General features: G+C 59.8%; 2 protein-coding genes across 2 annotated transcripts in view; one reads left to right on the top strand and one right to left on the bottom strand.

Moving 5' to 3' along the window:
* Positions 1 to 1,032: 1,032 nt before the first annotated feature.
* The window catches only part of SLC5A10 (solute carrier family 5 member 10), a 57,795-nt gene continuing 36,648 nt past the window's right edge, over positions 1,033 to 22,179 (top strand). The window contains exons 1-9 of the mRNA XM_025864018.2: positions 1,033 to 1,164; positions 5,708 to 5,779; positions 6,039 to 6,143; positions 6,523 to 6,582; positions 7,104 to 7,208; positions 12,657 to 12,762; positions 13,035 to 13,115; positions 14,434 to 14,639; positions 18,389 to 18,524. Coding sequence (XP_025719803.1) covers positions 1,051 to 1,164; positions 5,708 to 5,779; positions 6,039 to 6,143; positions 6,523 to 6,582; positions 7,104 to 7,208; positions 12,657 to 12,762; positions 13,035 to 13,115; positions 14,434 to 14,639; positions 18,389 to 18,524 — 985 coding nt within the window. The 5' untranslated portion in view covers positions 1,033 to 1,050. The remainder of the gene's footprint in view (positions 1,165 to 5,707; positions 5,780 to 6,038; positions 6,144 to 6,522; positions 6,583 to 7,103; positions 7,209 to 12,656; positions 12,763 to 13,034; positions 13,116 to 14,433; positions 14,640 to 18,388; positions 18,525 to 22,179) is intronic.
* Positions 13,173 to 22,179, bottom strand: part of FAM83G (family with sequence similarity 83 member G) — a 29,324-nt gene continuing 20,317 nt past the window's right edge. The window contains exons 4-6 of the mRNA XM_025864017.2: positions 21,064 to 21,188; positions 19,112 to 20,357; positions 13,173 to 15,219 (exon numbers count right to left, since the gene is read on the bottom strand). Coding sequence (XP_025719802.2) covers positions 14,812 to 15,219; positions 19,112 to 20,357; positions 21,064 to 21,188 — 1,779 coding nt within the window. The 3' untranslated portion in view covers positions 13,173 to 14,811. The remainder of the gene's footprint in view (positions 15,220 to 19,111; positions 20,358 to 21,063; positions 21,189 to 22,179) is intronic.

Genomic DNA, 22,179 nt, shown 5'->3' with positions numbered 1-22,179 from the left:
CATCTAAGACCCTATGGGCTCCAATGGAAACAGAACCATTACTGTCACCAGTGGGGAGCGTCTGGGGTCAGATCTGGAGCGGAATCCCAGCTCTGCCCCTTACAGGGCCAGACAACAGATGGCTCAGCCTCCTGGCCTCCATTCCTTGACTGTGATACAATATCACCTACTCTGAGTGAGCGCAAAATGGGACAGCGTGCAGAAAGGCTAAACATTGTCCTCAGCTCCTGGCGGGCACCTACTAGATGTGTCCCTCCGTGGACGTCCTGAGGAGACCACGGGGACCCGAACAGATGGTCAAACGAGGGGCTTGGGATTGTTTCAACTGGTTTAGAAAAAGAAAGCAGAACATTTGGCAACAGACCTTATGGTCCAATACTGGGATGTTCTGGGGCTGGGACAGTCGTGGCTGGAAGTGAGCCACGTGAGGCAAGAGCCACTGTCCCAAGTCCCCCTCGGTCCACTCATGGCTCGATGGCCACAAGACATGGTTGCTCGCCACAGTGGTGTCCCCAGAAGTGAGGCATCTGTCCCCAACCCTCCATGCTTCTTATACAAATTAAATATAGGTCGAGCCACACATCAGGTAACTGAGCCCTTTCTGGGACTATTCTGGTTGTCTTTGGACGTATGCAACTCCTTTTATTTATGATATTATTGGTTTATTTAAAGTAGGCTCCACACCCAACGTGGGGCTCAAACTCGCAACCCTGAGATCAAGAGTTGCATGTTCTACCGACTGAGCCAGCCAGGTGCCCCCTAAACTCCTTTTATTTTTCCCAAACCTCCTCTGAGTTTAGGGAGGTTGCCCTCCTCCAAGCCGCTTCCAGCTCTGCCCCCATCCTCACGGCCAGGATTTGCTTCCCCCTGGGGGGGTGGGGGACACCCGAGCTGCCCTTGGAAGCCGTTGCCCTGCACTCGGCCACCTTGTGGGCTGGAGATGCCACCATCACGCTCGGTTTAATGATCAATTTATGGTCTGCCAGGAAGCCCTTTCTGACCTGGTTCGGCCCTCAGTTCCTCTTGCTCAGAGCCGGTGCCTGCTGCAGGATGGTGGCGGACAACTCCACCGGCGACCCCCACGCTCCCGGGCCGCAGCTGAGCGTGACCGACATCATCATCATCACTGTGTATTTCGCCCTGAACGTGGCCGTGGGCATATGGGTGAGAGGCCCGCGGTGGGTGGCCAGCCGGGATGGGCACTGGGGTGTGGGAACCGGGCTGCCCTGTTTCGTCTCCCCTGGAGGGAGGCCCGATGTCCGCTGGGGTCCTCCTCCCAGCCCTGGGGTGGATTTGTCCGAGACCTTGACCAAGCCCCTTTGTCTTTGGGCAGTAGCTGCTCAGGCTACAAAGGAGGAAGAGGAAGACCTCTCTAATGGGCAGGCCTGGGGGGAAGCTCACTGGGCTTTTGCGCGGCCGACAAGCTGGGGGCCCAGCGCGGCTCATCTTCTTCCTGGCCTCTGTCTCCTCCGTGTCAGATGGGCTCGCGGGGTGAACGTCTGCCCAGCTGCCCCCAACACCTGCTGGGTCAGAATCCGGAGAAGAGGGGTGCACACAGAGCCCGGGGATCTTTATTTTGCAAAGCTCCTTGTCCGCCCGCCTCTGCCTAGTTCCTAAGCCAGTTTCTCTCACTTTGGATAAGAAAAAGACGCAATTTAGGCTGTCAACAGACTCCAGCGGCAGTGAGGTCCCTCCTAGGCAGGCCCTGTGCTCATCACCTGGCCCCCATAGCCACAGGGCAGAGGCCAGCCCCGTTTACGGATGAACCCTAGTGCTCTGCGGGCTGGGACTGCTGCAGTGAACCCTGGGTCCCTGCCCACAGGGGAGGCGTTCCTCCCGTCTACTCATAATGCTAACCTCGGAGGCCTTCCTGGTAGGGAGGTGAGCAGAAAAGCCAGCTTTGGGTTTGCAGAGGTCAGGCTCCTCCACCTTGTCCCCAGAGGTCCCCAGAACAGCATCCCTGAGACGTGATACATAGAGGGCTCCATCTACTGGGGGAGAATGAGTATCCTTTCTTACCTTCCCTGGCCCCTGATTTAAGCCCCCAGGGCCAGAGGCAGGAGACTGGTCACATTCCCAGCTCTGGCATTCTAGGAAGTCGCTCAGCATTCTAGGCCTTGGGGCTCTCGATCTATAAGGCAGACACACCACCTACTTCATCCCAAGCCCCGAGTGCCTGAGTCAGAGGCGTTCTCCTCCCTGAGGTGCCCACACGGGGCACGGACCCTGCCGCTGCTCTTGGTTCCATAGCAGGAATGGGTCGAGTGGTCCTGGTGTTGGTGGGGGTGCTGGGGGGTTGCTGATGCTGGTGGGAGTGGGGGGTGCTGGGGTTGCTGGGGGTGCGGGTGGCAGCAACAACAGTAATTGGAATTGATTCTTCGGTGATGGAATCATAAACCACAAGCCGTTCAGAGCTGGTCCCCACTCTGTGGACTTGGAGTAAGTCACTTAACCTCTCTGGGCATGGCTCCTCAAACACACAATGCGGATCTGGGCAGCCCACTGCTCCTGGCGGTTCCCAGGAGCACAGGAGGCCCGTGGGTGTGAAAATCTGTTGCCAACCGTAGCACATTTCTGGGAGAGTTGCTGGCTGGGAAGTCAGAGGAGGGGACACCCGCAATGGAGGCTTTCTGGGTGAGGTGAGGTGAGAGCCAGAGGCTGGAGGTCAGCAAGATCTGAAGAGCGAAGAGGAGCAGGTGGGGGATTTTGTTGGAAGCGCGCATCTAAGAAACTGTTTTGGCCACCTGAGGCCAGGCCACCTGGTGACTGGGGCCCATTAGCCTCGCTGCCCGGGACTCACCTCTCCCAGCTTACCCTTTCCTTGCAGGCTGGTGCCGCGGGCAGGGGGTTTGTGGGAGTTCTGGCCTGGGCCTCCAAGCAGGCCATGCTGGCCCAGCACGATGCTGATGGTCGGATGGCTGTGAGTGTAGGCAGCAAAGAACAGAGCCAGACGAGGAGTGTGCTGGAGCTGGATTGCACAGGGATCAGATTCAGCTGTTCATCCCCCAAATGCAGACGGGACAAGCTGGGTTGGACAGGTGCACCTGCAAAGGTGTTCTGACGGTGGGGTTAGGAGAACCCAGGGGAGGGCCTTTAAGGAGGTGTTCCTGGACGAAGGACCTTGAGCTGAGCCTTTGCATTTATTAGGGTATCTGTTAACAAGTGACAGAAAACCTAGATCAGATGAACTTGAACAATGAAGGAAATGTAATGACGTCCGTCCTGAACGGTCCAACAATAGAGAAGGCTTCAGGTACAGTTGGATCCAGGGGTTCACAGTGTCATCAAGGCTATCGGTGCGAATTTACTTTGGCTTTCTCAGCCTCCACCCCTGTGTGGCATTGTCCTGAGCCCAGTTTCCCACATGGAGGTGAGATGCCCTGATTAGCCTGGGTTCAAATCCTGACTCCATCACTTACTAGCCACTTTCATCTCTGGAAGCCTTGGTTTCCTCACTGGTAATATGAGGATGATCATAGTACCTACTTCATGGGGCTAAACACTTCATACAGGTAAAGCACTTGGAACCAACTCTGCTGCCGAGCGGCCCTCAGTAAATATTAACTAGGTGCACATGGCTGCCAGTGTCCCGAGAACCCTGGCTTCCTCCTCACCTCCTGGGAGGCCAGGAGTGATCCCAGCCTAAGTCCACGACTGCCCTGAACCAGGTGTGACAGCTAAAGAATGTGATAGCCTCCGTGGCTTAGGTGGGTCAGGACTCCTGGAGCGGGAGACCCCGTCGGGACCACTCAAGCCACTTGCTAGGAAAGATGAGACCCCTTGAGGAAGGGAAAGGGCAAGAAGGAGGCAATTGGCAATGCCTACCATATCCTCAAAAGATGAGAAGACATGTTAGGAAAAACCACAGGGTAAGAACAGAGCTGCTCTGGAAGTTGCACAGTGCACAGCCTACACAGCTGGATGTGGCCATCCTGGCCAAGACCATGAGAGCTTTCAGACAGTACTGCATTCAATGTTGGCTGGATCACAGCTCACAGAAAGGGTTGGGAACTCAGGCAGGAGAGGCAAGCAGGACTCATATCAAAAGCTTTGGGTGGCAGATCCAGACATTTTCAGGTGAATCATCTTGAATATGATAGTGTGTGTGTGTGTGTGTGTGTGTGTGTGTGTGTGTGAAATTAAAGTCAGGTAGAAAGAGGCCTATGTATTGACTGAGATCGTGTGATCCAGCCTTATGTTAGGATGTGTATGTTGCGAAAAAGGAATACAAAGTATATATCTGAATACACCTGCTGTGTCCTTCTTTTCAAATTTCTCCTGCTCTCAAGGTCACGTCTTTTCATTTTCTCCTGTCCAGACAGCACTAAGTGAGGTCTTGAAAAATCCATATAATCAAAAAAAAAATCCATATAATCATTGACCCTTATCAGACACGTACTAGGTACCAGGCACTTTGTCAGAGTGTTATGCGTATTAACTCATTAAACTTCACAGAAGCCTATGAGGGACTTTTCTTAGGCCCACATCATAGATGAGGAAACCAAGGTACATTGGCGAAGTAACTTGCCCAAGGTCACATGGCTAGGAAACAGAGGAGCCAGGATTTGCCCCCAGGCATTTTGATTTCAGATTTTTAAAATTATATTACAGAGCACAAAATTCCATGCTCCCCCCAAAACAAAACGTATGCAGGAATACTTGAGTGATAGTTCTTGGAAATGTATCAGAGATTAAAATATTCAAAGTAAGAGGGGCACCTGGGTGGCTCAGTTGGCTAAGCCTCTGGCTCTTGATTTTGGCTCAAGTCATGATCTCAGCGTCGTGGGATCGAGCCCCGGGTCGGGCTCTATGCTCAGCGGGGAGTTTGCTTGGGATTCTCTCTCTCACTCTGCCTCTGCCCCTCCCCACCTCAAATAAATAAATAAAATCTTTAAAATATGAGAAGAAATCAAAGGTCAAAGCGTTCTCAGAATCCTTGGCTCAAAGTCCTCACCAAGAGGCAAAAATCTCCGCTTAGGGGCGCCTGGCTGGCTCAGTCAGTAGAACCTGTGACTCTTGATCTCAGGGTCGTGAGTTCAAGCCCCACGTTGGACATGGAGCCTACTTAAGCCATGTTAAAGTGTATAATTCAGTGGTATTTAGTACATTCACAGTGTTGTGCAACCATTACCTTTATCTGGTTCCAAAACCTTTCATCATCCCAAAAGGAACCCCATACCTATTAATAGTCCTTCCTCCTACCCCCCTCTCCCCAGCCCCTAGAAACCACTACTGTACTTTCCGCCTCTATGGATTCACCTGTTCTGGACATTTCATATCCATGGACTCATACAATATGTGGCCTTTTGTGTCTGACTCCTTTCACTTAGCAGAATGTCCCCCAGAGCCACCCGTGTCATAGCAAGTGTCAGAACCTCATTCCATCCTGTGGTTGGGTAATCCTCCGTTGTGTGGATAGACCCCATTTTGTCCATTTGTCCGGTGATGGGTATCTGGGCTGTTTCCACCACTGGGCTGCTGGGAACAGTGTTGCTCTTAGCTTCCAGGGACAAGTCTTGTTTTGAACACCTGTTTCCAGTTCTCCGGGAGGTTGGAGTGGAATGCTGGGTCATCGCGTAGGGGACTGAACGTTGAACGTGGAAGTCTTCGAGGGGCCCGAAGACTGTTTTCCACCGTGGGGGGGGGGCACCATTTTACGTTCCCTCCAGTGTGTGCGAGGTTCCAATTTCTGCCTCTGCTCTTGCAGTCCTCATGCCGGGCGAGCAGGAACACGGTGAGAGGCTACTTCCTGGCGGGCCGGGACATGACCTGGTGGCCGGTGAGTGCTGACACCCCCAGCTCCTCCTTCTGTGGGTGGGGGGGGCTGCGTCTGACCCCCGGCGCAGGTGCCGGCTCGGGGCTCATCCCTGAGGATGAGGGATGCCCCAGGCAGGCAGTGAGGGGGCAGGGTGAGGCTGGAAGGGCGTCCCCAAGTTCGGACTGTTGGGACGGGGTGCTGGGAATTGTGTAAAGGGTGGGGGCTTTGGAGTCTGGCAGGGGGAGCCTGCCGCTGATTCCTTTTCCTCTCTGTCCTCCAGATTGGAGCCTCTCTCTTCGCCAGCAGCGAGGGCTCGGGCCTCTTTATTGGACTGGCGGGCTCGGGTGCGGCCGGGGGCCTGGCCGTAGCGGGCTTCGAGTGGAATGTGAGCTGCCGGCGGGCAGGGGCGGGTGAGGCTGCGGGAGGGTGCAGCAGGCCTTACAGGAGCTGGGTGGGCCTCCACTGGAGTCTGCCCTCGGCCCAAGGGGCAGCTCTCAGCAACTCTGGGCGGCCAGTGTCTAGATGGGTGGTATTCCTGGGAAAGGTTGGTCTCCAGAGTGCCAAAGCGCTGGATAGGCCAGCAGGAGGAGAACTGTTAGCCTTGGCCAGGGGCCATCAGTGTACAGACGCGCAGAGAGGGCATGAGGCCACTTCAGCTTCTCCTGGCAAGCCGGGCCTCCAGACCGCTGGTCCCGGCTATGTCTCTAGGGCGGGGTTGGGGGGAGCTGCACCTGCTGTCCTCACTCGGCCTCTGTCCCCCTCAGGCTACGTATGTGCTGCTGGCCCTGGCTTGGGTGTTCGTGCCCATCTACATCTCCTCGGAGGTGAGTCCACTCCCGGGGCCCCAGGGTGGCCTCACCTGGGCCGGGGCCTTGGTCCGGCGTGGTGGTGCTGATGAGTGGGAACCCCGCCTTTGCTCACAAGTTGGTGAGCGAACCCACCACTCTCTGGGCTGGGTTATTCGTCCAACTAGTGTGCCTATAACTCATGAAGACAGGTCCCCAGGGACCTCAGCCTGGGGGCTTTGCTGGTTTCTACTGCCCCTGCCTGCTGCATCCGGGGGATGATGCTCCGTCTACTCAGGCACATGGGCGGCACACCTGGGCGATGCTGTCCCCGACTCTGCCCACTCCCTCGGGCCCAGCTGGGCAGTCACGACCCCCCAGTGACTCCCACCTGCTGGATCTCTCTCCGTCCATCTCGGCCACCTTCCCCATTCAGCTGCGTCAATAGCTCATCCAAACTTGTCCCTCTCTCCCTAGTCACAGTCCTAGGTTCTGGGACGGTAATAAGTGGGCCTGGCCTTGTCCTTGAGCAGCTCCGGGTGCCCCCGTGTCTCCCCCAGATTGTCACCATGCCTGAATACATTCAGAAGCGCTACGGAGGCCAGCGGATTCGCACGTACCTGTCTGTCCTGTCCCTGATGCTGTCTGTCTTCACCAAGATATCGGTGAGTTGAGCGCCCCCCCGCCCCGCTCCCAGCGTCCAGCCAGCACAGCCTGGAATCATCCCTGCTCCGGGGGCCCCTCACACAGACCTGTTATCCTGTCGTCTGTCTCTTGTTCAACAGCTGGGGAAACTGAGGCCCAGAGAGGGACAATCATTGCTCACACGGTGAACCTGGGGTAGCTGGACCAGGGCTTCCAGAATGTCGGTTCGGCAGCTGGCATCGTTGGGGGCAAAGCAGGCCTTCTGAGTCCTGCTTTGCCCCAGGCCTAGATATGAGGGTGTTAGGGGTTCTCGCTATGAGAGGTCACCGGTGGGGGTGGGGGTCAGCCTGGCTGTCTTTCTGGGCCAGCGCGGAGGTGAGCCACGAATGCCCACTAGGGGGCGCTGAGAACCTGCACGGTCACTGGTGGTTCAGAAGCCACTGGGAGCCCATCCTGTGGCTGGTCAGCTCCTTCGCAAAGCTGACCCCTGGCGGCACCCTCCTGTTATTGGGGTGCCGACCTCGTGGGCACTCCAGGCCTCTTTCCCTTGGGGGCCTGGGCTTGGTCCCCCTGGGAGGGTAAGAGCAGAAAGCACCCCTTGAATGTCAGTCAAGGCTCTCTTAGGGCTCATCTTGTCGGAGCCCCTGATTTCACAGGGAAACTGAGGCCCAGGGCGGGGAAGTAACTTGTCCCAAGCTTCCTGGTGACTTCTTGGCAATACCAGGTCTTCTGGCTCTCACTCCTGAGTCCATGGGCACCCTGCCCTTGACCCCCGAGGCCATCCAGCCCCCTTCAGCCCCAGTTTCTGGAGGGACTCGGGAGGTGGGGACCAGGGCCCGAGTCCTACATCGGCCTGCTTCTGGCTGGGTGCACCCCGACAAGACCCGGAGCCTCCGTTTCCTTGTTCGTAAAGAGGGCAGGTCATCTGTGAGGGGGCGGTGAGGCTGTGGAAGCGCTCTTGGGCTGCTAGTTTCCCACTCCTGGCCTCGAGGGCTGCAGTGGGGGATGAGGCTGCCGGGTTCTGATCATAAGGGGCCGAAGGACCCAAGAGACCCTAGGGGCTCGAAGCAGGGGACTGACACAGATAGCTCTGCGTTTGTACCTCTGGCATCTCTCAGTGGGTGGACTGGAGGGGAGAGAAGCAGAGTGGGGAGTGCCCGGTGGGGCCCCACGGGGCCAACCTGTGTGCACGGGGGTGGGGTTCTCCTACCCGCCCCCCCCAGCTTCATGCTGCTATATGTCTGCAGTAGAGTCGCATCTCACTCAGGGGTGGGGTGGGTAGGACTCCAGAAGGACTGAGCCTTAGGAGGCGACGTCCTAACAGAGATCTCATCCTGCAAGCCCAGTTTACAGATGAGACAATCGAGACCTAGAGAGCGACCTTGACTTGCTCAGGTGGAGAGCACGGTTAGAACCCAGGCCTCTGCCTCCCTGCCCGGGGCCGCAACCTCGGCTCTGTTGCACTGAAACAGCCGGGACTTGACACTGCAAACTCCTCACTGTGATAGAGGATGACTCGACTGACCCTCCTATAAAATGGAAACCAGCCCACTGACATCACGGCTGGGGCTCCGGAGCCAAGACCGGGTCGCCGGAGGAAGCCAAGAGGAACGCTAATTGCTTGGCTTGGTTTGGGCAGGACTGGGGCCGCCCTGGCTGATGGCTTTAGGCTGAGACTCTTTGAAGTGCGTGAGCCCAGCTGGCCCCCAGAGGCCCTGACCGCACCGGGCCGAGCACTGGGAATGCCCCGGCTGTCTGCACATTCAGCACCCGTCCCAGTTGCAGTCTGTCCGGACAGAGACCACTGGGCTCACCTGCTCCCATCCCTCAGGCGGGGACACTGGTGTGCCGAGAGAACATTCGACGGCAGGGTGCAGACACTACCGCCCTGACCCTCAGATGGGGACAGGGGCCACTGAGCCTCATTACTACGTGGCTCTGGGCTAGTCATTTAACCTCTGGAAAATAGGGAAACGTGGCACAATACCCTAGGTCACGTGGAACGAAGGCCAACTGTGGCCTACAAGATCCTCCAAGATGTGGCCCCTACCACCTTGCCAACCTCTCCTGTACCTCTCCTCTTGTCACACACATCATTCCAGCCACACTGGCCCCCTTGCACATCCATGAACATACCAGGCGTGATCCTGCCCCAGGGCCTTTGCACTTGCTCTGTTCTCTTCCTGGAACTTTTTCCCCCGGATATTCACATGGTTCACATCCTCATCTCTGTCAAGTCTTTCAGATTTCACCTTCTCAGTGAGGGCTGCCCCTCCCTGCTTTCCCTCTTTTTCATACTTGCACTATCTTCCTACGTATGCTGAATAATTTACTTAGAATGTCTGTTGTCTCTCTCCCCCGTTTCTTCTCTCTCCTCATTGATGTGTCTACGGCACTCCTATGTGCCTGGCATACCTCATGGGACTGAAGGAAAAAACATGCCAGGGGCCAGCTAATTCCTTCCGGGAAGGGCCAGAAAGTCAGTATTTGGGGCTTTGCAGGAGACATAGCCGTTACTCGACTTTGCTGCTGGAGTGAGAAACACAATACCAATGCGTGTGACTGGATTTGGTCTGTGGGCTCTGCTGTGCCAAGCCCTGGTATACTTATGTAAACGTAGCTATTTGAGCACCTACTGTGTGCCAGGCCCTGGGCGAGCCCTGGGTGATAAACACATTCCTCACTTGCAGGGAGTGTAATGTTCCAGACAGAGAAGTACACAGGCCAATAAAGTCATAGTAGCAAAGTGTGGTGAAAGAGGCAAAGGCGGGGCTGAATTCTGGAATGATGACAGCAAGAGCAGAGATCAGGCTCCCTTCGGAGAGAGTGGTCTGCGTTGAAAATGCCAGGTTTGCAGCAGCAGAAGGAAGGGGTGAGGCTAGAGTGCAGGGAGCTGCATAGCTCGGAGAGGGGTGAGTGTGGAAGGGGATGGGAGGGGGCTGCCTGCCGGGTGGCACAGGGCCTGTGGACCTGGCTCGCTGGATCTTATTCTATGTGCTGTGGAAATGCAGAGAACTTGATTTTCCTCTGGACAAGCCGGGTGCAGGAGGGGCCAGTGAGGGGCTTCCAAAGGGATGGGGCAGGGGGTGGGGACAGTGGACGTGGGAGTATTTTGGAGACAGCCCTGGCCAGTGGGTCAGGTGCAGCGAGTGTGGCAAAGGTGAGAAGTTTCTGGAGCCCTGAAGGGACAGTGATGGCCTCGACGGAGATGGGCAAGGTTTGGGGGCAGGACAGGCTCCCTTGGAGGTCCTGCCTGCCCTTCCCCCCCACCTCCCCGAGAGCGGGGCTCTGCAGGGGGATGGAGGAGGCTGGGCCTGCAACCGTGCCCTGTCTCTCCGCATCCACTTCCCCATTTTCCAGATGAGGGCCACTGAGGCTCAGGAGGTGAGGTGACCTGCTCAAAGCCACGTGGCCAGGACACAGCCGAACAGGGACACAGACCCGGCCCGTGTGGCTCTGGGTTTAGGGCTCTTAGCTTGTACCAGGCCGCAGCTCTCCTGAGCCCACAGAAGCTAGGGCTCCGGCTGTAGGAGAGGTCAGACTGGGTGCCGTCGCAAGTTCCTCGCTGGGACTCCCCGGGAGCCTGCAGGCAACCTCATCTTCGCTGCAGCGGCAAATCTTTCCTGCACGCTCCGCAAGGTTCCGGAGGGAAGAGTGCAGCCCAAGTTCCACGTCCACACCTTTGCCTGTGCTGCTCCTGACACCGGTCTAAGTCCTCGTCCCTCCTTGGGGCCCACTGCCATGGAAGGAAGTCCCCGAGGAGGAGAGGTTAGGGGAGCAGCATCCGGGAAGACATTTCTGGAAGATGGGGCGTGCAGACAGGGCAGCTCCAGGGCACGGGGACCTGGCCAGCCAAGGCCCGGAGGCAGCGAAGTGCGGGGTGTGCAAAGGAGACCAGGCTGGTGTGACCAGAGTCACCTGGGCGGGGAGAGATGGGTGGCCGGGGTCTGAAGGCCAGCCACGCAGATCAGGGCTGAGCTCTGAGGGCAGCCTCGGTCCAGGGAGGGGTCCTGAGTGCCGGCTGGAGGAGGAGCAGGCCGGGGGAGGGGCTGCTTCCTTCCAGAGACTTCCTGTTCCTCTTCTCCTGGCAGCTCCAATCTCTGATACCCGTCGAGGCCTGGCCTCAGGGAAGTCCCTCGCCTCCCCGGGCCTCAGCTTCTCCTCTGGTCTGATGGGGCAGGGGGCTTGAAGAGTCCTTCCTGCTCTGACGTTCAGAACCCTGGGCTTCTCTCCTTGGGCCGGAGGTAGACACACTCTCCCCCACACACTCACGTACATACGCGCGCGCGTGCGTGCACGCGCGCACACACACACACACACAGACACACACACTCTCACACACAGTCATACCACCAAAGCCAACAGCTAGAGTGAGGGGCCGCTGTTCTCCTGAAGGCACCTTGTCAGAGTCCACACTGGCTGATCTCTCCAAGAGAGGGTAAAGGGGGAGCCTGGAGGGAGAGGTACAGGGAATGCAGGCTTTGGAATCAGGGGGTTCACAAGCCGACTGAGCAGTGCTGCTCGGCTCTATGGTGGGCCAGGCGCTGTAGCTTGAAGGGGCCTGTGCCCCCTGGGCCTTGTGCTGAGCGGTCCCCCATATACACAGGCTCGGCTGACCCACTGGCCTTGCCCAGCCTTGTCAGGAGCCCATCAGCCCCAAAGGCTGTATTTCATTCAGGTCATCTCCCCTCCACGGAGCAGGCCCAGAAAGGCAGATCGGGAAACTCAGCAGGGTGGAGCCCCTTGTCCGGCCCCTAGGTCCCACAGGACAGAGTCCTGCCCTCCTTCCCTGGGCTCCCACAATACAGGTGGGGGTGGTGTTAGAATTAGGGTTGTTAAGGCTCACCCCAGGACGAGGACTCCAGCCCCATATGCCGCCCTGGGGTCTGGGATGATAGCTGCTGGATCCAGTCCAGCCCCTGGGGACCAGCCTGGGCCTGAGACACGGTCCTGGCTTCGGGTGCAGCCCCACCGGAGGGCAGTAAGCAAGACTGCCTGTCTGTTCCCCAGCCTGCCCCCCCCCCAGAACACATCTGGTCTCTTTTCAGGGCCCCCTGTCTAATGGGGAGCAGAGAATAGGGGGCACACCCAGACGGATACTGGACTGCAGACCTGTTTCCTGAGGCCCATTGGTCTTCTTGAGCCTCCCTCAGGAAGCCCTCCTGGACCCCTCCTTTCCCATCCCTCCCCCCACCCCCCCAGCAGGGGCCAGACTCAATGACAACACTGCTCCTCGGTGGACATGGGCCACTTAGGACTTTATTAACATTAGCAACATCCCCTGCACACCGCTTGTCCACATCGAGGACCTCCTCCCACCCTCACGACAGTGCCGGCGGGGGTGGGGGGGGCGGGGGCGTCTCTCCCGCCTTGTCCACGGGGCACCGAGGCCACACGGCGCGCGAGCGGTGCCCTGGCTCCTGCGGTTCCCCTCGAGCCTCCGCACAAATTCCTCTCCCATTGCCCAGATCGACCTGTACGCGGGGGCACTCTTCGTGCACATTTGCCTGGGCTGGAACTTCTACCTCTCCACCATCCTCATGCTCGTCATCACGGCCCTGTACACCATCGCAGGTACGGCGCCCCGGGGGACCCCGCACACAGGGGACCTGACCGCCAGCCGGCCCGGCCATCCCTGCGGCGGGGCAGATGCGTGGGGGGCCGGGGAGGGGCACGAGCGGGAGGCGGGGGCCCCCTCCCCCCACAGCCTGGCCAGTGGAGCCGTGGAGCTGGCGCTGCCGACCCAGCCGATTGGCCCCACAGCTGACGCACCTGAGAGGGCAGGGGGACACGTGTCGTGGAGCTGCTGCCCCTCCCCGCTCGAGCTCCGTGGTTTCTACCCGCAGGGGGTCTGGCTGCTGTGATCTACACGGACGCCCTGCAAACGCTCATCATGGTGGTGGGGGCTGTCATCCTGACCATCAAAGGTGAGCGGGGGGGTGGGGGGACTGCACTGCCAGGACCCAGGTGCCAGCACTGGTGAGGGTGGGCTCACGAGGTCAAGCCACTCGGCAGTTGGCACCCCCCGTGGCGGCAGCCTCCCGTCGGCGGCCCAGCTGAGCGTGTCGCCCACCCCGGGCCGGCTCAGGGCTTGATGGAGAGTGGGCGCACCGTCGGCGGACCACAGAGCCGCCCGGGCCTCTGGCCCAATTGTTCAAAATCCCTTGCATAATGGCAGAAGCGCCGCAACAGCCCGCTGGCTGGGGCTGGGGAGGAGGGGAGAGGGTTGAGACGGGTCAGTGATCCTGGCCTGGGAACCTGGACGAGGCTCCGAGGGCGGCCCCATTGGGGGCTATCAGAGCCAGCAGGATCCCACAGGGGTAAACCGAGGCTCAGACTGGAGGATCCCGTGGCCCGGCAATTTCCAGCCTTTGAATAGCGTTCGCACACCTGCTCGGAGTACTCGGCCCGGCCTGGGCTCGGGGCGGCAGCGAGGCTGGGGCCAGAGTCCCCGCGGCAGGCTCCCAGCCTGGCAAAGGCAGGGGAGAGGGGCGAGGAGCAGGCAGATGAGACAGCGTCCCCCGTATTCACACTTCTGTGTGTCTGCCTCCTTTCAGACAGGGGCCCACGTCCCTGGAACCCACTGCAGGGGAGGGAGCCAGGCAGCCAGGCCCAGGCTGGATGGGGGGCAGTGACTGCAGACACAGCAGAAGCCACAGATGGGCCGGGGCTTGGCCACGCAGGGCCCTGACCCTGAGGTAGACGGGAACAGTGAGGGAGCGCAAGGAGGGAAATGACTGCTGGCCCGAGCCCCAGCCGGCTGGCCACATGGCCTCGGTCACTCCCGTGCCCCCTCTGGGACTCGTTCTGTTCTCAGTGCTACATGACTGCCGGGCATCCTCAGCTCTGCTGAAGTCACATCCTTCAGAAGCCCCAGGTCAGGGCTTTAACACTTTAGACTCCTCGGGAAGGTCCTCGAATGCCAAGAAAAAGTACTTTTGCTCCCTTGAGTCGACAGTCTGACGCCTGGCAGAGAACCCCTCGCCTGAGGCCAACAGGCATCCAGGAGCGAAGAGGACACTGTGGTGTCCACGTGCAAAATGCTCATTTAATAGTCTTATTTTAAATACAAATAAAACAGTCATTTGAATCTCCCACCCCTTGCTTTTTAAACCCTCTACCCTCCATACCTTTCCAGACACCGGGAAAGGTGAATGGGAAAAAGTCAAGTTGGATGCATTGGGAAGTGGGGGCCCCGAGTCAGGGCCACCAGCCAGCAACCCGTCCCTGCCCCGCCCTCTCCAGCTTTTGACCAGATCGGTGGGTATGAGCAACTGGCGGCTGCCTATGCCCAGGCCATCCCACGCCGGACCATCGCCAACACGACCTGCCACCTGCCGCGGGCAGACGCTATGCACATGTTTCGAGACCCCTATACAGGGGACCTCCCGTGGACCGGGATGACCTTTGGTCTGACCATCATGGCCACCTGGTACTGGTGCACTGACCAGGTGAGTGTCAGTGTCGCCGGCCACCCCACCTTCCTGCCTTCCGGGCTGGGCTCTGGACGGTCCGGGCGGCCTGTCTGCCAGTCCCTGGCACAGCCCCATGGACAACTGCTTGGTGAGTCTGGGCTGGGGCGGAGACCACGGACCGCACGGCTCCAGGCCCGGGGATGGGGTGCTAGGGGTCCTTGCGGTCCCGGGGGGCCTGAGCCCTCCGTTTAGAATCAGAGGAGGCCCACTGGCCACTGCCCGTCCTGGCCTTCAGGTGCTTCGACTGGGACAGTTTGGAGTACGGGATTCCAAAAGGACTTGGCTGCTCTTCAGGGCGCCTGCCATCGGCCTGGGGGCTGGTGTTTCGGGCCGGCCTTGGGGTCGCGGGATCGGCCAGAGTGTGGGGCCTGGGGCCCCCCTTGACCTGCCAGGGGTATGGGCCTGCCACGGCCAGGCCCGCTTTCCTGGCAGAGCTCTGGGTGCCATCAGCAGCAGGGCGGTACCGTGGGGGTCCCGAGGTCCTCATCGGCCGCAGGAAGGCATCTTTCTCCCTGGTCCCTGAGGCAGGGACCCTATAGTGGGGTTTGGGCTGGCCCTAGAAGAGAAAGAGCAGAGACAGTGAACCCCCCAAGGGCTGGGGGCAGGCCACAGCTAGCACACCTGGGTTTGCCTCCTGGCCTGGCCACTCACCCGCTGGTGGTCCTAGACAAGTCTGTTTCACTACTTTGTGCCTCAGTTTCCCCGAGTCCTATGGGAATAATCCTGCCTTTTGTGGTTATGATAAGGCAAGTTCCTGCTGTGCCCGCCCCAGCCTCCTCCATCCGTAAAGAGGGCTGGATGGGTTTGTTGGAGGGAGCACCTCGATGCGGGCCGGGAAAGTTCTGATGAGCGCAGGGGCTGCGTCTTCTTCCGGAGTCTGACTCTCGCTCTCCCTGGGCTGTGAACACACCGGGGGACTGTGGGCAGCTCCAGGCGGCCGCCTGGTGGCAGAAGGTCTTGTGAAGCAAGAGACGGCCATCTCGCCTCTGCACCTGGCTCCTCAAGGGCCCCACCATGGGGCTGAGGCAGCGAGGCCCAAGAGCCACCCCAGCCCCAGGCCACAGCCCCGAGGCCTAGAAGGTAGACCTGGGGTCCGCACCCAGAACAGAGTGACCTCCCCTGTGGCCACAGCTCCCGCCCATGAGGGGAGTGTTCAGCGGGCTCAGCCTTGGCTCTCCCTCTCCCAGGCAGCAGGAGCTCAGTGTGTGTTCGCTTAAGGACCGTCTCTGGGCTGTGTCAATGGGAAGTAATCCAGGATAGGAGGCTTCAGGAACCTTGGGAGGCTGGGCCTCCGTTTCCCCAGCTGTAACACGATTCTGGCCTCACACGCGGGCCTCTGGGGCACACACTGAGCTGACAACAGGTGTCTGCCCAGCATCCCGGGAGAGCGGAGGGCCCGCCCATGCCCCTTCACCCCAGGACACCTGTCATTTCCTCCCTGGCATGACACTGGCATTTCTGGGCGGGGTATCAGTCAGATTTTCCCATGAAGGCGAAGTGAGTCAGCCCCCTGCCAGGCCACAAGGTCAGGGCCGGATGCACCTTCCTGCCTGGATACCGAGGCAGTACGCTGCTGACCCCAAGGTGTTCCCGAGCACCACTGACATTGGAGCCTCACGGCCTGGCCTGACTTCCCTGTCATCCTTTGGCTCAGGCTGGGTCTGCCCAGGGGTACGGCCAGGCCTTGGCCCAGAACCTCACAATACAGGTGCCTTTGCACTGAACCCCACGTGGCTGGCCCTACTCCGCCATGACTCTCAGCAGCGAGTGGGGGCTTTGCAGGGTGCCAACCGGCCACCGGGCCAGGGCAGCCCTCCGAGACGCCCGGTCTGGTCAGCACCAGGAGGCGGCTCTGCGCGCTGCGACCCCGGGGCTTTTCACTGGCTTTGGACTTTTCACTACCTCCTGGCTCGTCCGTAATGTGTAGCTGACGCTCTCAAACTCAGGAACAAGCAAACCCAGGCCCAGGAGGCAAAAGGCCCCAGGGGCAGCGAGCTCGGCCACGCCGCTCCCTGACCTCGGTGGCCCTGTCTGAGAACCATTTTTTTTTTTAAAGATTTTATTTATTTATTTGAGAGAGAGAGAATGAGAGATAGAGAGCACAAGAGGGAGGAGGGTCAGAGGGACAAGCAGACTCCCTGCCGAGCAGGGAGCCCGATGTGGGACTCGATCCCGGGACTCCAGGATCATGACCTGAGCTGAAGGCGACTAGTCGCTCAACCAACTGAGCCACCCAGGAGCCCCTGAGCACCATTTTTTGACAACCAGGCCGGCTCAGGACCTGCCCAGAGAGCGGCAGCAGGGTCCCTACGCTTGCCGGCCAGCCCCGCACCATGGCTGACCCTGAAGATGCCCCCCAAGGAAGTCTGAACTCAGGGAACCTGTGAGCAGCCAGGCACAGGTTCGGTCCTCTACACAGTGCCTCACTCAGTCCTGCTGGCAACGCTGTGGGTCAGTGGTAGTACCCCATCTTGCAGACGAGGTCCCATAGCCTCGGGGAGCTTCAGTGGCTGGGCCTGGGGAGTGAGTGTCGGCTTGGGGCCAAGCCCATGCTGAGACGTACTGGGGAGGCGGGTGCCCGCTGAGCCCGCAGGGAAGGTCCCGGCCTTGCTGCCCGATGCTCGCTCTGCTGGGCGGGGGTGAGCCTCAGCTTCTCCAGCTGCAGAATGGGGGGACGGCAGCTGCCCCCCGGCCTCCCAGGGCTGGCCACCATGAGCACAGAATAAAATGATGAGAGTTGATGTGCGGGGTTTTAGGGAAATGCTTTCTCTCTCCCACGAGGAGTGCAGCCCCGGGCTCTGGCAACCACAGGACATCAGAGGGGAAGGATCTACGGAGAACTGCGTCTAACCCCCTCCTTGTCCAGACAGGGAAACTGAGGCCCAAAGTGAGGCAAGGACTTGTCCCCAGTCAGAGGCAGCTGCTGGAGAAGCAGGATGGAAGTCAGCCTGTCCTGCACACTCGGGGTCACCACTCCGGCACCCTATAATGATTGTTCTGCCAAGAGCCATGTCTTAGAGGGAAATGCGGGGAGCTCTGCATGCAGCTTGCATGTTTGGAAAATAAGTTAAAACCACAGATTCTTACTTCTGAACTGCAGCTGGTGATTTCAACTGCAGAACACCAAACACAAACTACTTAAAAGTTGCAGATCGTCTAGGGGCACCTGGGTGGCTCAGTCGTTGAGCGTCTGCCTTCAGCTCAGGCCATGGTCCCAGGGTCCTGGGATCGAGCCCCGCATCGGGCTCCCTGCTCAGCGGGGAGCCTGCTTCTCCCTCCCCCACTTCCCTTGCTCCTGTTCCCTCTCTCGCTGTCTCTCTCTCTGTCAAATAAATAAATAAAATATTAAAAAAAAAAAAAAAGTTGCAGATCGTCTAACCCTGTGAATGTACTAAAAACCACTGAATTGTACCATTTGTGTGGCTGAACTACACATGAATTCTATCTCTGTGAAGCTCTTTAAAGTTACACTTAAAAAAAAAAAAAAAGAAACAAACAAACAAAAGGAAATCATGTCAGAGCTGGGAGGAATCTCAGATGCCATTGGTTCCAACAGAAGCTTCCGGTTGGAATGCTGTCAGGAATCAGGCTCAGTTCTCTCAAGCAGCTCAAGGGCTAGAGGGATGGCACCCTATCTCCTGCCGCTCCCTGAGGCACGCAAGGAGAAAGCCCCCCACAGGCGCCCCTGAGGGGGCCTGGGACTCACCCCCTCCTTGTGCCCCTAGGTCATTGTGCAGCGGTCGCTGTCGGCCCGGGACCTGAACCACGCCAAGGCAGGCTCCATCCTGGCCAGCTACCTCAAGATGCTGCCCATGGGCCTGATGATCATGCCAGGCATGATCAGCCGCGTGCTGTTTCCAGGTAGGACAGGCACAGGGGGCTGGGCCGGGGCTGCGGCGGGCCAGAGCTTCTGGGTCCTGGACCTGCAGCGGTCACCAGGAGGAGAGGCAATGATGAATGTGAGCTAGGGGAGAGGGGAGGAGAGTGGTCCCCGGGGCCCTCATCAAAGGGACTGACATAGAGGTGGCTTGACATGAGGTCCAGACAGGGACCACTTACTACTGGGTGACCTTGGGGGGTATAAAGGACATATCTGTGCTGTCAGCAAATAAGGGAGTGGACCACCCACACGGCAGGGCAGAGTCAACTCCTTGTAACTCCAGTGCCTGAAATCTCTGGGTACTTTGAGCATGTTTCCTTTCGGCTCCCAGTAGCTGGCTTCGGTTGTCTTTATGGGGCATAGGGGCTATGGGTCCCCAGCATCAGTAGGGACCAGCCACATGTGTGGCCCTGCATTGTTGCTACCTGCCCCCTGCCTCCGTTCTTCAGTTTCCCCATCTGTAGCATGCAAAGCCATCTGATCTGGGGAGCCGGTACCCCAGCAGACGACCACTCAGGCTGCTCAGGCCTGGGGGAGGGACCCCTCACGGGCAGGGACCCCGACTCACCTGTGTCTCCTTGTCCGTGGAATTCGGAGCCTGCGTTCTCCTCGGAGTACCCGTCTCTTCTCTCTCCCAACCCGGGGCCCACGGTGAGCCACCCGGGGGTCCACCAAAGGTCCCGTGGGTCACGTGGGGGGCACTCAGCTGTCGGTGGGGGGGCTGGGCCAGCCCGTTGGCTACCTGCTCTGAGTGGCGCCTCTGGAGAGGGGCTGAGCGCCCCCTCACCTCAAAATACTCGTCTGACACAGAAGACGAGGCCACCGAGGGCCGCCGGGGGCCAGGGCCATGGCCAGAGCTGCCTGAGAGGCTGTCCTGGTCACTGAGGGTCACGTAGTCATCATCATCTTCTTCCTCCTCCGCATCTAGCCCATTGGGGACCACTGCTCCCTGGCCGTCAGGGTCATCCTGGGTCACAGACAGCTGCCGCTGGAGCGGGGCGTGGCCTGCGCCCAGTGTCCTGGGCGGTGCTCCCTCTGTCCCATTCTGGGGCGTCTCCTCTTCTGGGGTCTCCAGGGCCCAGTCAATACCGCCGCTGTCCCGGGCGAGCAGCTCTGCCACAGGGACTGTCCGGGGCTTGGGCACAGGGGGCTGAGGCTCGGGGTCCCCCTGCGGAAGGCCGTTCTCTGCTGGGCCCCCATCCTGGGGGGCACTGGGCCCGGGGCTGGGAATGCAGTCCTGGCTCTGCCTCCACAGTTGGGTGCTAGCTTGGGACGTGTCTCGGATCTTGATGCGGTTCATCTGGCTGGGCTGGGGGTTCCAGATGTTGGGGTCGATGATATTGATGTAGCCCAGGATGTCACTGCCAGGCTCTGGGTCCGGCTCCACCCACGTGGGCAGGTACTCGAACATGTTGGCCCGCTCCAGGTTGAGCAGGCCGGGGTGGACAGGCGGGGGCGCCTCCGGGGCGTCTCCGGGCCGCTCGGCCAGGGTGGCGCCCCGCAGTCCGGGGGGTTTCTTGACCTCCTGCTTCTCCGAGGACGTCTTGGCAATTTCGTCAGCGCTCTTGGCCTTGACCAGCGCGTACTTGGGGTTGACAAGCTTCTTGGCTACGGTGCCTGAGGGCACCAGTGGTACCACGGAGGGCAGCACGATGGGCTCGGGCTCGGGCTCCTTCTCCATGGGGATGCCCTTGAGGCTGACGCCGTGGGACATGAGGTACAGCTCCTGGAACTGCCGGTCGAACATCTCCACCACCTGGCCCGACAGCACGGAGATCATGTTCCGGTCCGTCCTTGCGGCTGACCACGTGAAGCTGCAGCACAGGGAGACAGAGCAGCCCAGTCAGGCACAGGGAGGCCTGCCTCCTCCCTCCAGCCTCGGGTCCCCAGTCTAGGGAGTCCCCAGCCACACCAGCGGGCGTCTGAGCAAGGCCCCGAGCACCCAGAGGCTGGCGCTCATCAGACTGGCTACGGGGGCCTGGATGGACTCGAGAAGTGAGCACAAGCCTCAGGGTCAGGCCTGAGTCTGGGACAGGTCACTTGCACCGGGGCTGCTCCCACCTGTGTAAAATAGCACAGTGTGGTGCTCCTGCAGGCTGTTAGAGGGCCCCGTAGGCCGCTCATGGGATGCACAGTACAGCGCTGTCCAGCACACAGGGGCTGGCTTGGCTGCGTGGACGGGCGTGGGGTTTGCAGACCTGGGCCACGGCCATCCCCGTCCTGGCCCATCCTTGAAGTTGGCTCTCTGAGTGACCGCCCCATGTGCTTGGCCCACCCCCACCCCCAGGCCGGTGACACCTCTAGGTTGGCACAACAGTCTTGAGGACAGGAGCCCTCCCCTGACTGTTTCCGGAGACAGGCGGGCGGCGTGCAGGCGTGCCCCAGCCCCGCTCACACCTCAGCAGTTTTGGGACCCATGAACCGGAATAACCAGGGTGTCATAAGGCAGGATTAAGGGCAGAAGCCAGCTGGGAACAGGAGCCACCTCTGTCCCCGGCCCCCAGAAAGCTGGAGAGTCACCTGTAGGAGCCACAGATGGCCCGGTCTCCATCCACGAACATGAACTTCTGGGCCAGGGCACCCTTGAACTTGGTGGCCGACCGTGTGAAGAACTCCGTTCCCCCGCTGCTCCGCACCCTGAGATTCTGTGTTGGGGGAGAGGACGCAGAGTTACATGACCACAGCCCTGACCACACTGGCGGGGGTGGGGGTGGGTGGCAACCTCTGCCCAGGCCTCAGGCAGGGCTTCGGGGAGGGGACGCGGGGCAGTCTGGAGGCACGGGGTGGTGTGTGTGAGGACCACGGGGTGCCGGCCAAGGCGGAAAGCGGTGGGAAGACAGAAAGGAGGGTGGGGCTAGTGACAAAGGGCGCGGCGCAGGATGGCCTGGGCGTGGCCTGAAGGCTGTCCACGGAGCCGACGTGGGCAGGACCAGACCCGCGAGGCCAGGCCAGCATGGGACAAGCTGTCGCAGGTGGTGGGAGGCCGCTGCAGGGTCTTGGGCAGGAGGGGCGTGCAGACACGTTTTAGAAAAGTCCCACAGGGGCTGTGCAGCTGGGGAGGAGCGAGGCCGGCCTTCAGGGATCGGGGTATTGCTGTCGGGCAAGCGTGTGGCCTTCCCAGGGCGAGTGGCCGGCCGGGCCTCTCTCCCTGCCTTCCCTGCACACAGCTGTCTCACTGTCCCCGCTGAGCCCTGCTCACTGAGGACCAGGCTCACAGCGCACTCTCCTACTTTCTCACGGGCCAGGTCGCTGCCTGCCACCCAGCAGTGGTTCAGTAAATGGTCAAACCCCACTCCTCACTGGGCTGGTCGTGTGGCTCAGGGCAAGCCAGAAAGGGTCCCTGCGCAGGTGTGAAAAGCCAGGGTTAGGGCACGGCAGGCCCTGGGAAGGGGAAAGAGACCCAGGAGTGGAGGGGACCCCAAAGTAGAGCCTCAAGATAGGAAAGACACTTGGGCTCATTGGTGCAAGTATTGCCCCGGCAGTGTGTTAGAAACCCAGGCTCCCGGGCCCCTCCCCGCCCCCTCCCCGGAGACGTGCCTCTGGAGGACTGGCGGCAGGCTGCGAGTTTCAGGTTTACGGCAAGCCCCAGTGAATCTGACACCTGCCCAGGGCAGAAACTCCCTCGGCAGCATCCTG

This window comes from Callorhinus ursinus, unplaced genomic scaffold, assembly GCF_003265705.2.
Source record: "Callorhinus ursinus isolate GAN/ISIS: 27379988/994484 unplaced genomic scaffold, GSC_fseal_2.0 scaffold43, whole genome shotgun sequence".
Classification (NCBI taxonomy): domain Eukaryota; kingdom Metazoa; phylum Chordata; class Mammalia; order Carnivora; family Otariidae; genus Callorhinus; species Callorhinus ursinus.
This window is presented reverse-complemented; position numbering and strand designations above follow the sequence as displayed.